This window comes from Octopus bimaculoides, chromosome 15, assembly GCF_046866305.1.
Source record: "Octopus bimaculoides isolate indiv1 chromosome 15, ASM4686630v1, whole genome shotgun sequence".
NCBI lineage: Eukaryota > Metazoa > Mollusca > Cephalopoda > Octopoda > Octopodidae > Octopus > Octopus bimaculoides.
In genome coordinates, this window is record NC_142942.1 from 28,128,636 (window position 1) to 28,145,223 (window position 16,588).

At 35.4% G+C, this 16,588-nt stretch overlaps 1 protein-coding gene across 1 annotated transcript in view; it reads left to right on the plus strand.

The window, feature by feature from the left end:
• The window catches only part of LOC106881660 (nuclear pore complex protein Nup205), a 348,272-nt gene that overhangs the window by 68,792 nt on the left and 262,892 nt on the right, over nucleotides 1–16,588 (plus strand). The window contains exons 5-7 of the mRNA XM_089363638.1: nucleotides 1,204–1,289; nucleotides 4,127–4,352; nucleotides 13,862–14,032. Coding sequence (XP_089219764.1) covers nucleotides 1,204–1,289; nucleotides 4,127–4,352; nucleotides 13,862–14,032 — 483 coding nt within the window. The remainder of the gene's footprint in view (nucleotides 1–1,203; nucleotides 1,290–4,126; nucleotides 4,353–13,861; nucleotides 14,033–16,588) is intronic.

The window sequence follows — 16,588 nt, forward strand, 5'->3', positions numbered from 1 at the left end:
CTAGCCTTACCAGGAAGATAGAATCAGTAGTGCTTCACCCTGGCACAAAGCCAAACTGCATCTCAGATACAGTGTTCTGAATGCTACAATCACTATATCGGTAGCATGGTCCAACCACTCCATATTTCTTCCCCAAACACTTCACCAAATATAGCAACACCACCAATGTGATATACACCTCCATACTGGTCTCAGAGAGGAACACAGGAAATCTCTGTATCAAAGAAGCTTTACTGATCTACCACCTTAACTTCAAAATCAATAGTTGATCAGAGGTGGTCTGATGACTCCTGTGAAGATTCCACCGAACACTCCCTATGTCACTGTGATCACAACATTATCCTAACATATGTCATCAACACCATCACCCACTGCACCACTGCCACCAGCCTACCGCCAGTCCTCACCATCACCCCCATGTGATGGAGCAGCTGCTGCTGCTAACTCAAACACTGAGCTATCCAAAATGGCAAATGGATCTGTGTAAATGTACGTTTCTTTGATTGTATTTCTTCTGTTGAGATAGGCTGTTGCGCCTCTAAATATAAAAGTTTTAAAAACTTTCTGCATTGTTAGCTTTTCGTATTTTTCATCTCATTCATTTTTGTAATTCATTTGTATTCAAGCAAATGTTTAAATTTACAGAACAGTAGGTGCAGGAGTGGCTGTGCGGTAAGTAGCTTGCTTACCAACCACATGGTTCTGGGCAAGTGTCTTCTATTATACCTTGGGCCAACCAAAGGCTTATGAGTGGATTTGGTAGACAGAAACTGACAGAAGTCTGTCGTATATATATATATATATATATATATATATATATATATATATATATATATGCTTGTGTGTCCATGTTTGTCTACCCCCCATCATAGCTTGACAGCCGATGTTGATGTGTTGGTTGGGCAAAAGAGACTGATAGAATAAGTAGTAGGCTTACAAAGAATATGACCAAGAGTTGATTTGTTCGACTAAAGGCCGTGCCCCAGCATGGCTGCAGTCAAATGACTGAAACAAATAAAAAGAAAATTTGTAATTCATTAAAAATGCAGAATAAGAATTAACATTGACTGGCTGTTATTAAATTTTGTGTATCATTTAATTTTTTCCTAAATTTAATTGAATTATATCAAATAGATGATATCCTTGTTAATAATGTTAGTGTCTCTATTCAGTAAGTTTTGCTAATATTGACTTATTTTGTAGACTTAATTCAGAAAATGGACCTTGATTCAGAAATTGAAAAACTGGAAAGAGATAGAGCTTTAGGTCCTCCCAAACACAGGAAACAGGTTAGTGTATATTTTAAAAAATATTTTCAGTTTACCACCTTAAGTATAATAGATGGCATATAACAATATGCCTTTCATGCTGAAGAGTAGCCTTCAGAAATTTTGCATTATGTTAAACTACATTATTATAGATAAGATTATATTCTTAAGCCAAAGGCAATAAAGCTTGACTTTTAATTATAGATAACAATTATTACGAAAATTGTACACAAGCTCTCAGTGTATTCTTTTAAAGTATTGTTTGCAAGATAAACTTGCTAAAATGCATCACTTTTTTCAATAAAAACAATAATTGGGAATGTAATCAAGTTCAGTAATACTCTAAAATCCAAATTACTACTTGCCATCAATATCAATGCTTCAAAAATTGTTTCTACAGACAGGAGCATTTAGAGATGGAAAACGTAGACAGAACTTTCTTGCTTCTCAAGCAGAGGTGAAGAGATTCCTAAAGAAAGCAAGGTTGCTGACAAACATGTAAGCCATAGCATTGATCTACATGCTGAGTAATGGTGACAGTAATGCTTGCATCTATCTATCTCACCACTACAAACAAACATTTTCTCCATAGTTTTCATAGTTTTCCAAAATTAACTGTTTCAAATTTTGGCAAAAATTCAGGAATTTGGTGTTGGGTGGGGAAGAGTTGAATTCATTGACCCCAATATTCAACTGGTACTCTATTTTATTAGTCCTTAAAGGACGAAATTTAACTTCAGCGGGACTTGAACTCAAAATGTAAAGAACTGGAAGAAATTTGGTGAAATAGGCTAACAGTTCTGCCTGCTCACCACTTTATACCTTTCTCTGTCAAAAAGAATATTCAAATGCTCAGCATCAATTGATTGTTACTGGCTACTGCAAGGGACGTTCAGTTACAACTACTGAAGTATTTTAGTTGTTTTGTGTGTGTGTATGGGGGGTATTGTTGATTGAAATAGCAGTGAAAGTGCTCATTGATTATACATTGCCAGGATGAGCTGTCCCTAATATTGTATAAATCATCACTAGTTGAATGGATTATTAATGCCTTCGCTATCAGTGAGTTGCTAATCACTTTAAAGTGGTCATCCTCGACTCCCATAACAGGAATTTCTTATTTTCACATGAGCGAAAAGCTTAGTTGATTGGATTTTACTTATTGCTTTATTTTTTCTCATTTTATCAATTTGATAGGATGAAACACTAAATCAACCAGGAACAACATAGTACAATTAACGAAAGTATAATGTGTAGTACTTTGTTCAGAGCAAAACTGAGATAGTGAATTATGTACACAATGCAGTATTGGTGATAAGATATAAACTATCAAATCTCTGGCTAGTTAAATGTCTTTTTCACTATTTATCACTTTATATTCAATTTTAAAAATAAATATATTTTACTTTTTTCCCTCCTTTTCTGTTTATTTGTCTATTAATTCATAAATGCTGTATTCTTTAAAGTAGCAGATTCAGTAATCTCATTGGGGTGGTCCTAAATTGTATCCCATAGATATGAACTAGAAGGCTTCACTTACATTGTGTTATACAGGATGGCCCAAAAGTCACTAGACCATTTCAAAGTAAAACTTTTTTATTTATTAAATATCAACTTTCCTCCTCTTCTTCTTCCAAACTTCCATATTCTCGGCTGGTATCAGCTGGAGGGTCTGACAGGAGCTGCCAAGCTGGGGGATGCCCTTCCTAATGCCAACTATTTTACAGTGTACTGGGCACTTTTTGCATGGAACCAGCATGGATGCTTTTTATGTGGTGCCAGTGTGGGTGCTCTTTTTTCCGTGGCTTATTCCTTCAATTTCTTCACTGATATCAGCCTCAAATTGCTGGTTGGTCTGAGGTTTGTGAGAGGATACTCTGTCTTTCAGATATCTCCTCAAGTCATTAAATCAGATGAGTGTGAAGGCTAATTGAATTTAGAGTTTCTTGAAATTATTCTCTTCCCAAAAATTTGCTTTAAGTGCTCCATCATTGGGTGAGCTGTATGTGCTGTAGCCCCATCTTTCTACCATCATACCTCTGGATGAAATGTTTATGCATGTCCGAATACCTTACATCTGTGACAGTCCGTTTTCTGCCTTATCTTCAAATAATTAAGGACGAAGTATTCTTTCCTCACTTAACCTGCACCAAAGCATTACTCACATTGATGGGCTCTTTTTCATTTTCTGTCTCCCAAAATCAAATATGTTGCTTATTGTCAAAGTTGTTGTGATGAAAGTGGGCCTTGTCACCCATAATGAAGTTGTGAATGAAATCATCTTCTTGCCATACCAATTCTTGGATCTAAGCAGCATACAATAATTCTACTTGATAATCAGCTGGCTTCAGTTCTTACACTAGTTGCACTTTATACAGGTATAAATCAAGCATTTTTGAATCCCCTGTTATGAGCTTCAGAGTATGCCCAGCTGCTGGGACCACCTTTGATATTGAAGGCTCTTCTTCAATGATCCACCATGCACACTGAATTTTGTCCTGTGACCTTCCTGCACCTGGTAAATCAATTAGATCCCACTGTTGTTCAAACTATTGAATATTGTGTGTCTAGATGGCAGTTGTCTGACTCCAAAATGATGAAGGTAAGCTCTTTGGGTTAGAACAATTGATCATTAATTTTGCAGATAAAATTTGATCATTTTTAGTCATTGCTCTGTCATGAATTTCTTCATGATTATTTTCTGTGAATTACATGTCAGTAATGTCCGAGACAAAAAAAAAAAAAAAAAATCAATGGCGAAAGAGTTATATTTTAAGTGGTCTATTCACTTTTGGGCAACTGTGTTTTTAACTTGTATGCACTTTTTTGTCATTGGATTAATGAATTCTGTTTTTCAGGTTATAGAATTGTTCAAAGAAATTCGGCTCTGCCTAGCTGAATGCTTGTTTTATCTGGCAGCCCAGCAGCCTCTCCAAGAACATGACACCTTACAGCTTATAGCTTTTTTAAAGGAGCACTGTCAATGGAGTCCAGATGGGTCTTTGGATTCAGTGTCTTTATTTCTTCTTATAGCACTCTTGTACTGCTTTGATAATAGCATTTTGGAGATTGAAGATAATGAAGGTTTGTTGCTATTAATTTATTGTTTTTTCCTTCTCAAATTTAATAATCTATACAGTATGACAATTTCCACTGGATTTGTTGGACAATTTATCAATTTCCCAGATCAAAACCCATTATGCTTTTTGTAATTTTATGCACAGAAAATGAGTTAGCTAATATTCAACTGGGAATACAACAAAATTTTGGATTATTTACCAGACGAACTTAATGCACATAAGACAGGTGTACCATAAATGTGAAACAGAATGAAATAATGGAATTTGCCTATGAAGAAAACTAGGAAATGATATACACACCATCAACTAAAACAATCTCACACGTATACATAAATATAGAGAAGCATATAATAATGATTCACAATGTAAATGAATCAAACTTTGACTTGAATCTTACAAGTATATTAAAATTACAGGTAAATAAAAATAAGGTCAATATGAAAAATCCCTCTCACAAAAAATATTTCTAAAAATGCTTGGATTTCTGACTTTCTTCCAGGTTTGTGGTTTTTATGTTTGCTATATATATATATATATATATATATATATATATATATATGCACACACTAGCAGCTAAGCCTGTTTTCACCCGATCAGTTTGGATGATGTGGCTGTAAAACCTACTCTGTGTAACCATTTGACTTGTTTGGGCATGTTTATGTTAAACAATTTTAGAATGACTTTTTTCTGTCAAAACACTAAAAATAACTGACCCCCCCCCCCCCCCAAAAAAAAACAGGATTCAACCAAATCAAGAAATAAACAGCCAACTAAGATGAATCATCCCACTTCCATTGCGCGCGCACACACACATACAAACACATGCACACACACATTCACATACCCCGTTTTACATACACACACATACATTCACACAGAGTTGAAATGCTGTTTGATTTATTTTTTCAGCGTACAATTTTCATCATTCCACTACCAAGTATGGCATCACCCCTTCCTTTCTCTCTCATAAACACAAGAATATTATTATAGTAGATTATCTTGGTAACCATCTGTGTAATTTTTCGTGCATTTCCACCCAGCCGTTTGACCATGAACCCCAAGACAAGAAAGAATCGCCCATGTCAAATTTATATGTATAGATATGTATGTATGTATAAATATATTAGCCCTTTAGCAAGGAAAATGGCCATATCTGGTCCAAATTTTCTCCGTGTTTTATGTTCAAAATGGCCAGATCCAGCCTCTCACACCTACCTTACACAATAGCATTGTAAAAATAAACAAAAATATCATCAGATTCTCAATGCTAGGAGATAATGCATGATTAACTGAAAACAATGTGAATAAATAAGCGTTACATTTGACAGAATAATGTGAATACTAAAGGGTTAAACAAATGTTTAAATCATTTCAAATATGTTTGGGACATACCTATAAGAAAAAAGTAATTTGATGTTAGTGTTTTAATACTTGTTGGCTAAAGTGAGAGTTTTCTCTGCAGCTGACCCCTGTGAAAATTGCTTTTTATAAGTCAGATATGTCTAAAACTTATTTGAACTGATCAAGGTTTGCTTCATCCTCAACACTGCTTTCGCAGGACTACTGCTACTGCTGCCTTTGCTACCACCGCATTCCTTGATACTTGTGAGCATACCCTGGCACTTCACCATCTCTCTCCTGCTCTTACTTTCTCTCACTTTCCCTCATTCTTCCCTCTGGCTGGGTAGCCGCATATCACCTCTTCAGCAGCACACCTATTCCTACCCTCATTCTTGGCCTGTCTCTCTTTCTGTTTCTCTCTCTCTGTGCCCCTCTGTTATAGCAAGACACCTCTTTCTGCCTCTCTATCATCCTCTGACACAAGTTCCCTTCCTCAAATGCCCTTGCTTCTCTCATAATTCCTTGTTTTGTGACTTACGTGGTGACCCTGCCGGTGCTGGTGCCACGTAAAAAGCATCCAGTCCATATTGTAAAATGGTTGACATTTGAAAGGGTATCCAGCTGTAAAAACTATGCCAAAACTAACCTTGTCTTTGCTAGTGTCACGTAAAAAGCACTGTGTTCACTCTGCAATGTGGTAGGTGTTAGGAAGGGCATCCGGCTGTAAAAATCTTGCTAAAACAGACATAGTAGTATTGGGTAGTTTTTCTACATGGCCAGCTCCTGTGAATCGTCTAACCCATGCATGGAAGATGGATGTTAAACGATGATGATATATAGTAATCTAGCTGTTTCGTTTCCTTGGAAAGATTGTAGCTAGGTCTAATATTTTCCTAAAAACAACTATGATAAACAGTTTTTAAATTCTTACTGTATTGAGGTACAGATTCATTTCTTTTCTTTATTGCTATCGAAACTTGTCAGAATCGTTTCACTTTCAGAAAAAGAAATATCCTTTTCATAATCACATGTGGTTATATTAATGACTTGTAAATGTCATATAAGATTAATTGTGTGATAATTGAGGAGAGTGAAGTTATGGCTAACACCTGTCTTGTTATCTGATGCATAGTCTTGTGTTCTCTTCTCTTTTTCTTTTTACTCCTTTTTGACAGGTTCTCTTCCTCAGCTGAGTTAATTGATTTTTCAGATGGGTTTCTCAGAAGGATTGACATCATAGTATCAACAACTCATAACTCTTGATTTTTTTTCTCAACTAGAATATGCCTTAAAAACATGACTAATGCCACAGAAAAAAATATAGGATATGTCTGCTGGAAAATTCTCCTTCCTCTCTTCATGAATTCCTGCAAACATGTAAATCTCATAGGCTATTCTTTTGAATCTATCTCGGAAGAATATTGCAAAAATCATCAGAAAATTGAATATCACCAGTTGCTTGACAAAAATTTTGAGAATTTCATACCATAATCATATCAGAAAAAATTTAGTCACAAGAACAATCATGGTAACACAACACAAAAGGCAAACAAATTTGAAAGAATGTTGGGAATAAAGCCAGTGATGCTGTGATGAATCATGTGCTGAGGAAGGATGAAAGTGACTGTGTGAGAAGAGAGATGGAAATGATTGTTGAACAAAGCAGAGAGAGGAGAAGACCAATGAAAACATGGTTACAAATGATAAGAGAAGTGGGAGCAATGTTATTGATGTGGTGATGTGTAAAGTATAATTGAGAAGTTTGTCATTGCCTTAACATTCTTGACACTGTTGTACTCTTGATGCCTTTTAAAATCATTAATAATGATGACAGTATTGTTTGTCTTTAATCTCTGACATACCCAGCATATGAGCCTCCTAGTACTGTTTATGGAATATATTTAGAAATCACATATACTGTCACATTTTCTATTAGATTTTGCAACTTGGCTACCTCAATTACTTTACACCTTTATTTGAGTTGGTACTCATATTGCTTGTGAACCATTTGGTTAAAGTACCATTCAACCTCACCTTTTTCAAGACAATATACAGGGTGTCACACAAAGATTTACCCATTGATATTTTTCAATTATTGAAAATAAACTTAAGGTAGGATAATGAAATTGGCACACAAGTTCGAATGTAAATTGTCAATCCATTGCAGTAATTACATTTCAAAATGGCTGCCTTTCACCTTGATCAAAGCTTGCAAACGAGTGGTCACTGATTTGTATGAGTACCGTACTACCTTTTCATTCAGCTTGACTCATGAAGACTGAAGGGCTTTCTTCAGATCTGACACATTTGAATAGGAGTGAGCAGAAACATTACTCTCTAAGACGGACCAGATAGCAAAATCCATGTGATTGATGTCTTGACTTGAGGGAGGCCATATCGTCTTGTTCCAAAAACCACTAAAATGCTCTTTGCACCACCTCTGTTTGAAATTAGATGTATTGGCCAGAGTCCCATCTTGAGTGAAGATGTAACAGTCACCAAAGGTTTCTGTGACCCAGGGTAACACTTTCTCATCCAACATTTCCACATAAAGTTCACTGTTGACCTTGTTGCCAGCATTGATGAAGATCAAGGGAGACTTGGACCCATCAGATGCAACTGCGGCCCACTCCATGAGTAAAGCTGGCTTCTGATGGTGTAAATGCCTCCTCCTACTTTCGGGCAAGTCTCCTGCATTACATTCATAAAGCCTGTCATTCTGCCTGTTGGTAACTGCCTCCACTGTGAAGATCTCATTGGACCAGATCAACACTTTGTTAGCAGTGCACTTCATCTCAGCTAACATGGTTTTACCCCTGTCAAGCCATTTCTTTTTGGAAGCTGCTGAAATTAACTGCCAGTATTGTTTCTTGTATGCAGTTACCTTTAAATCCCCTTTAAAAATCCTATGCCTTGATGCTTTCGAAATATCAAGAGCTTTTGCAGTTTTTCTTACGCTCCTGTGGCGATTTTGGTTCATTTGCTTTTTTACAGCTTCAACATTTTGTTTGGTAGGAATTGATTGTTTCTTCCCAGGAATTGACTTGGTAAAGGTAGTAGTGGGCACCATATATTGTTTCCAGGCATTGAACACTGTTTTATGGCACACATTCAACTGTTTTGTTAAGTTCTTGTTGCTCACTCCAGCTGTTTTCAGAGTGACAATCTGGTCACATTTTGCTTTCAATGCAATGTTTGTTTACAAACCTGTTATAGATGAATGAAGCAATAGACAGAAGACATATGCAAAATGTAGATAATATTACCTGAACCAATATTCTTTAAGAAATGTTATAAACATGGGTAAATTTTTCTGGGACACCCTATATGTCTGTTTGCCTCTACTCTACCATTTCCACTATTTACCATACTTGAAATATGAAACTGTTGGGATGTATATGACTCCCTTTTGCTATAGCAGGACAGTGAGTGCTACACAATTAAGGAAATGAGACAGATTATAGCTTGATAAATCAAAATGCTCCTTAACCTACAGCACTTGAAGTGACTTGTCATATTCATATATGATCTGAACTTTGTTATATATTATATTTTATTTGTTATATAAAGGTTTGTTGTCAAACTATTTATTGATGTATCACATTGGCGCTCACTGATCTTGTCCTTTTTGAAGATATTTTATAGCCACCTCAACAACAAAGAAATTGAATGAGAATGATGAATGCTCTGATGGATATAATGGGTTAATTTTTATCAATAAAAATAAACCCATTGATAAAGCCAGATTGAAGGTGTTAATAATGGTTTATCTTAAGAGCTGGAAGGCTTATTTCAGTATAATATTTGAGATGATACCGAATAATGTGAGACAGAAAAAATAGTAGTCATTGCCAAATGAAACAGGTTTAGATGCCTACATCAAGTATTCTCAATATAAAATTTTTTCATCTTTGTAGCAAGTTTCAATATTGTGGCAAAAGTATTGAAAACAAATTCATCCAAATAAGAATTATTGAGAGCATTATCAAATATTAGGAAATGTGTCACTTGCTTCATGTGTGAACTTATACTAAAACAGGAAATTATATCAAGGTTTAGCAGAGTCTTATGAAATAGAATCAAGAGTTGCTGATAGTTATCACTTGACCAAAATGAAGAAATTTTGTAAATTAAAATTTTGTAGTTATGATTATTAAAGGCAAATGTCATGCACTTAGAAAGGTAAGCAAATTGTGTGACAAGGAATCGCTATAAAATCACTCCAAGGGAAAGAAGAAAAACAATCAGCTTGAAATTAAAATGAATAATGTCAATTTGGATATGCAAGTCAATACTAGTAGCAAAATTTATTTAATTCCAAAGACCTATGGTTACTCATTTGTCAACTTAAAACTTTTCAAAATGCTATCCAGAATTTCATCAGTTTTGTGGATAAAGGATGAAAACCTTGCAGTCTTATTAAAGTACCTCTTGTAACAAGCACTTGATAAGAAATTATACCAGTAGTGATTGCAGGCAGTGATCAATAATCATGGTTTGAAAAGTACAAGACATCAACATACTAAAAGATTATGGTACTTGTGTTAAATTGTATGTTTATACATCTGACAGATCATACTTTTCTATTTGTAATTGCAAATTAGTAAAAAATTAGTGAACAGAGCATATTACTCCTGGTAGGAAGAAGGCATTGCTCATTGATATAATATGAAAATTAGATAGAGATTTATATAACTCCTAATACTAAATCTACTTTCCACTCAATAGCTGGTAAGGAATGCTTTTGCAAAAGTTGATCTCTGAGATGTTTACCGTCAAATTAAATTAGATGGATATGAATACTTTATGGTCATGCAATCGAAAAATCTTGAGAGACAGTATATGAAATAATCTATTTGAATAACATGTTTGGGCACAGCTATTGAAGTAGAGTTGAATCTAAAGGGTAAGACTATACTGCATCAACTGAGATATAGAGGCATGACTTAAATTAGGCAAATACATATTTAACAATAACAAGTTGTCATTTTTCAAATGTTCTGTTTCAAAGGAAGTTGTTTGTCTAGATTAGGAATTTGTCCAGAAAATATTACATGTCTCTCAACTCTCAATAAAAAAAAATACTGGAATCCATTTTAGGATTGGTAAATTTTTATGGTTGGTACTTGCCAAAATATTCTAAAATGATTTTCATTGAAACCATTGAATTTGTACCTAAAGACAATTGATAATTTAAAAAGTGCCTTTGTGGAAAATTCAGTTGTGAAGATATTTGATTCTAACTAAGATGTGATATTGACAATTGGTGCTTAGGGATATTCTATGTGAGAAATTTTGTGGCTGGATAAGTGTCCAGTGTTATATTCATCAAGGAAGTTAACTACTGATGAATTTAATATTGACATGGAAGCTTTTAGTAATTGTGTCTGTGTCTTACCTGTCATTTTATAATTGGTAGAAAATTCCTGCTTAGATCTGACTGCAAGTAATTTGATTTCATCTTCTTCCTATGTAAAGAGCATCCAAGGGTTATGTTATTCGGGATACACCACATTTGAATTTGATATCACTTATGTCAAAAGAATGCAGCTGGGAGATACTTGTTCAGTTAGATAATTTTAGTCTGTAACAAAGCAGGAGTGGATAATGTGGATGTGCTGGAGAACTAATTTTGATAACCTAGCTACAAAAACACTTAAAATCACTTCCAGAATAAAGACTCGATGAATATGTTAAACATAGATTAACTCTGGAAAATGGCATTCAACGTGTTTCACCAAAAGTATGCAGGAAGATATGTGCCAGTTCTTTTTTATGCTATTAGTTGTGTGTCTTGATCTGATATACAGTATAATAAATTTTTATGTTTTTTAATAATTGGAAATTCTTTGATTCCTTATTTACATTATGGTCCCTCATTGACTGCATTCAAAACACTTACAAAACATTCTAGAAACCTGGGAGACATCCATTTATGAAGGGCTGGTGGGTTACAAAGGTCCAATACATTTCTGACTGTATATTCCTGGAAAACCTGCAAAATGGGGAATCAAAGTTTGGAAAATTTGTGAACCAAATGCTGGGTACTGCTGTGGATTCAATTTTGGTCTACTGTATGATATAGTTTGTGAATTATCAATACCATACCCTAACCGTATATTATATTATTTTTTGACTAGTTTTTCACTTCAGTCAAATGTGAAGATTTAGATGCTGTGGTAATGTTTATATGTGCTATAGCAAGTGGGAAAGGGATACTGTTTGTTGTAAAATAAGCAGAATTTAAAAAGTGATGAAATAATTCAGTGGCAGAAAGGAAATTTGTTAGAAACTGCATGTAGAGATGAGGCAAATCAATTTTCTGTCTACCTGGTATCCTATTTGTGATCCTCTAATGTAACTGGCATATTGGTGGTGTAGATTGTTGTATAGTGAAACTGTATACCCCTCCCGGTAAAAAATGGTAGTAGCCAGCCATTATAAATAGACCAGTAGCCGGTCAACAGGAAGAAGGTCAGAAGGTCGAGAGTATGTGTAGACTGTGTTGATAGTTGTGTCTGTGCTGATATAGTCATTATACTCTAATACTGAGTGGACATTATAATGATCTGGCCTTTTCAGTATAATAACACTGTACAACTGGGGTGGGGGTCGTACAATGCCAGACAAAACCATTCTGTTGAGGACTTTGAAATATAAGAATATCTGTCAGAGTGACAACTGTCATCAAAAGACAGATACAACAGTGGCGATGAGGAAAAACCAATTGACTGTAAATCAAGTAGCCAATGCTGCTAGCATATCCCATGGGTTGAGATTATTCTGTGCAATGAACTTGGTATGACAGAGGTTTCTTATTTCTTTACTGCCCACAAGGGGTTACACGCAGAGGGGACAAACAAGGACAGACAAATGGATTAAGTCGATTATATCGTTCCCAGTGCATAACAGGTACTTATTTAATCAACCCCAAAAGGATGAAAGGCAAAGTTGACCTCGGTGGGATTTGAACTCAGAACGTAGCGGCAGATGAAATACCGCTAAGCATTCGCCCAGCGTGCTAACGTTTCTGCCAGCCCGCCGGAGGTTTCTGAATGGTGGGTACCACATCTTTTGACACCTGAGCAAAAGTGCATGAAGCTGATCACATGCTGGGAAAATCTGACATTGTTTGAGGCAGATCCAGCTGGATTCCTTGAACATTTCCTGGTTCAAAGTTTGTTTAATCTGCAGGGAAGGTAATGGTTTTAGTTTTTTGGGATGCAAAAGGCATTGTGTTTATTGACTATCTTCAGAAGGGCCACGCCATCAATGGAGAGTACTATGCCAACATTCTGAGGTAGTTAGGAAAGGCTATGAAGACCAAATGCTCAGGAAAGCTTACAAAAAAAGCTCTTGTTTCATCAGGATAGTACTCCTGTATATCAAGTCCTTGCTTTCAATGGCTTCTATGACTTTGAACTGCTTGATCACTCTACCTGTTCTCTTCATTTGGCTCCATCTGACTATCATCTGTTCTCCAACATGAAAACGTACTTGGCTGGGAAACAGTATTGCAGTAATGATATCATATCAGCTGTTGATGACTTTTCACACCAAGAGTATGAAGGTTTTTTGACCAGTGGGATCCAAGCACTGCAACACTGATGGAAGAAGAGTGTGAACTATGTTGAAAAATAACTGTCATTTGGTCACATTCTATGAGAGTATCTTGGTCAGCCTATGAACTTTTTCAATCAGCCCTCATATTTACAGTTCATTTTCTAGTTTTCTTCAGATATAAATTTCAGTATTATATTTTATTTTACCTCATGGGAAATCTGTCTTGTCTATATTTAAGTTCAACTGGTAATACAGTTATCTGTGCAATACTTCTATATTAAAATTTTGTGATATATTAGATAATGACTCATTTTCTATGGTGATTTTTAAACAAAATTTGCATAATTGTATATAATGTTGAATTTACCTGTATTCAGATTCACTATGAGATAAAAATTATGCTATAGATTTGGATAAGAACCTTTTATTAAACTGCATTCCGAAAGTCACATATGCAGATAGATAAAAAAGAGTTAGGATTGTTGTATGAAACCAGTCTAAATTCACAATTATTTTAGAATTTATTTGAAACACTTTGGCTAGAAATATAGTAATGAAACAGTTAAGTAGATCTTCAAATGAAAATTTAAATTTTCTTTTCTTTTTTAGAAATGATTCATAATTTTCCAATATTGTCAGATGATCAATACATTCGCAGCATCCACCAAGTTCTTGTATCAGATGAGCTATGGACCCATCCAGAAGTCAGAGCAGTTATTAGATTTGCCTGGGCCATGAGCCTTCGCCAGCTATATATTTCACAGCACTCTTGTGCTCCAGGTACAGTTTCTAGTGTTTTCTCCTCTGTTGAATTTGATCATGTGAAGTATTTCTAATTTCAGATTTAAATATAGAATGTGATATTTTCTTATAATGATGAACTTTATCTGTTATATAAAATTTTTTGCTCTATTTATTTGTGAAGATATAGCATAGAAACTGACAGACATGAAAACTAAGGAAAACAAATTAAATTGTTATTGAAATCAGAAAATGCAAGGGACTTATTTTCCAGACAGTTTGAAATAGTTCACTGAATGTAGATAGTTGTGATGCTTTATTGCTGATAAAAAATCAAATTACATTAGCATGATATGAGCACAATGGTTAAAGGTAGAGGGTACATAGAACACATTGTATTCAGTATTGTATTTTGGGAACTGAACTTCATTGCAAAGTCTCATTTAATGATGTTTCTTTTTGGACAAGATATTTGGTACTTGAATTCTTTTCTTTTTCTTTTACTTGTTTCAACATTTTAACCAGACAAATTGACCCTAGTATTTATTTTCTCTTTCAAGTCTAGTACTTATTGTTTCAGTCACTTTTTGCTGACCTGTTAAGTTACAGGGACATAGACTAATACCGGTTGTCAAGCAGTGGTCGTGGATGGACGGACATACTAACACACACACACACACACACACACACACACACACACACACACACACACACACACACACACACACACACACACACTCACACACACACACACACACACACACACACACACACACACACACACACTAGTCTGTCAGGTATTTGTGAATTCTATTGATGAAAGCTAAAATAATAATGATAATTAATGTCCATTTTCCATGTTGGCAGGATCTGGCAATCCACATCACTCTTCTGAGTGCTGATGTCAGGTTTAGTATGGTTTCTACAGTTGGATGCCATTCCTAACTCTAACCACTTTGCAGTGTGTAGTGGGTGCTATTTTTGTGCTACTGACACTAATGAGGTTTCCAAGTAACTTGCATCACAGGAAAAGAAAAAAAAAAATCCTTCTTGATTAAGTGGTAGGAGTACTTGAGAGGCAGTGGTAGCTTTATGCTAGAAGTAGGGAGGCTAATGTATAATAGAAGGACATGTCTGGGTGTCTTGCTATAGAAAAGATACATGTATATTGGTTAATGCTAATCAGGTGAACAAATGCGATAGGAATGTGGATGCCTTTGAAGTAAACAAATGAATAAATCAATTCATAGTTAAAATAATTTATTTGCTGGACTTAATTTGTCGTTGGTACACATAATTCTTCACTACATGCATATGTTAACTGCTACGAGTTGCTAGAAATAGAAACAAGGTACATTTGTGGAGGTGATATGTCAGAAACGAATATGTTTGTGTGTGTGTGTGTGCATGTATAGTTCATCTGAGACAGTAGTCTACTGTTCAAACATTTCTATCGGTCTCTGTGGTCTGCGAAAACCTTCTTGTCTCTGTCGTAGACCTTTCTCATCAGCCTCTTAGGCCTTTCTTATCTGTCCCTCTGCTGACCACTGTATTTATAACAATTGTGGCAGCTAGAAGGACAGACACACTGCAGCAGAGATGGTGCCTAAATAGGTCAGCTCCTGCCCATTTGAACTTCACCTGACATGGCTGAAGTCATAGGTCAAAGGGAGATGATCAATCACTTCTTGAGAGGACAAAGAAAACCTTTTTTCGCGCCTGTTGATCGTGGTGGTTTGGACCGAGAATTCTTAGATTTGGTTTCGAATCTAGGCTTGGAGAAGGAAGTGTTAATATTTAAACTACCCCACCTTCTAGTGAGAAAACCATGGAGATCAAATGATATTGGAAATGTTATTTTGTGCGTATGCAGAAAAAATTTACCCAGTGTAACCTTCAAATGAATATATGTCAAAAAACATGGGATATAAAAATATGAAGCAAAAAAGATTCACTGTTGGTGCGTGCTATATGGTGGGCAATACATATATGTGCCCAGGCAGAAATATGTTGGTGCATTGAAAGAGATGTGCATCTATTCATTACTCAACCCACTAGAGGTCTAATAGAGGCAAGGTGTCTTTTAGTGGCGCAAAAGATCAAGTGGTAGCACACATGAGAATGTGACTGTTGTAAGTGTGTGTAAGCATACAGGTAGCAAAATATTTTTACAAGAAGGCAAAACATTTTAAAAAGAAACAAAACATATCTACATACAAAAAATGAAAAAAAAATGCTTGTCGAAAAATTTCATTTGTGAAATGTTCAGTAAATGTTCACACAGAAAGTTTTTCGTTGATGTGGAATAATGTTTCTTTTGTTTCTTTTTTTTTTGTATACAAAATGTTCGTTGATTTCTTTAGGCTTCTATGCGGGTGATGCAGTCATTTGTGTTATGTGTTGATGTAGGCATTTCATTTAAGAAGATGGGCAGGTTAAGAGTTGAGACTTACCCGAAAAACTTGCGCAAACCTTGCGGGCCATCAAACTGTTCTTCCCGATTTGGTGTGCCGAGGTTGTGCAGAATCTGTGGTGTTTGTTGGAGTTGGTGAGTCCATTTGAGGAACTGAATGTAAGTCCTCGATGAAGGCTTTT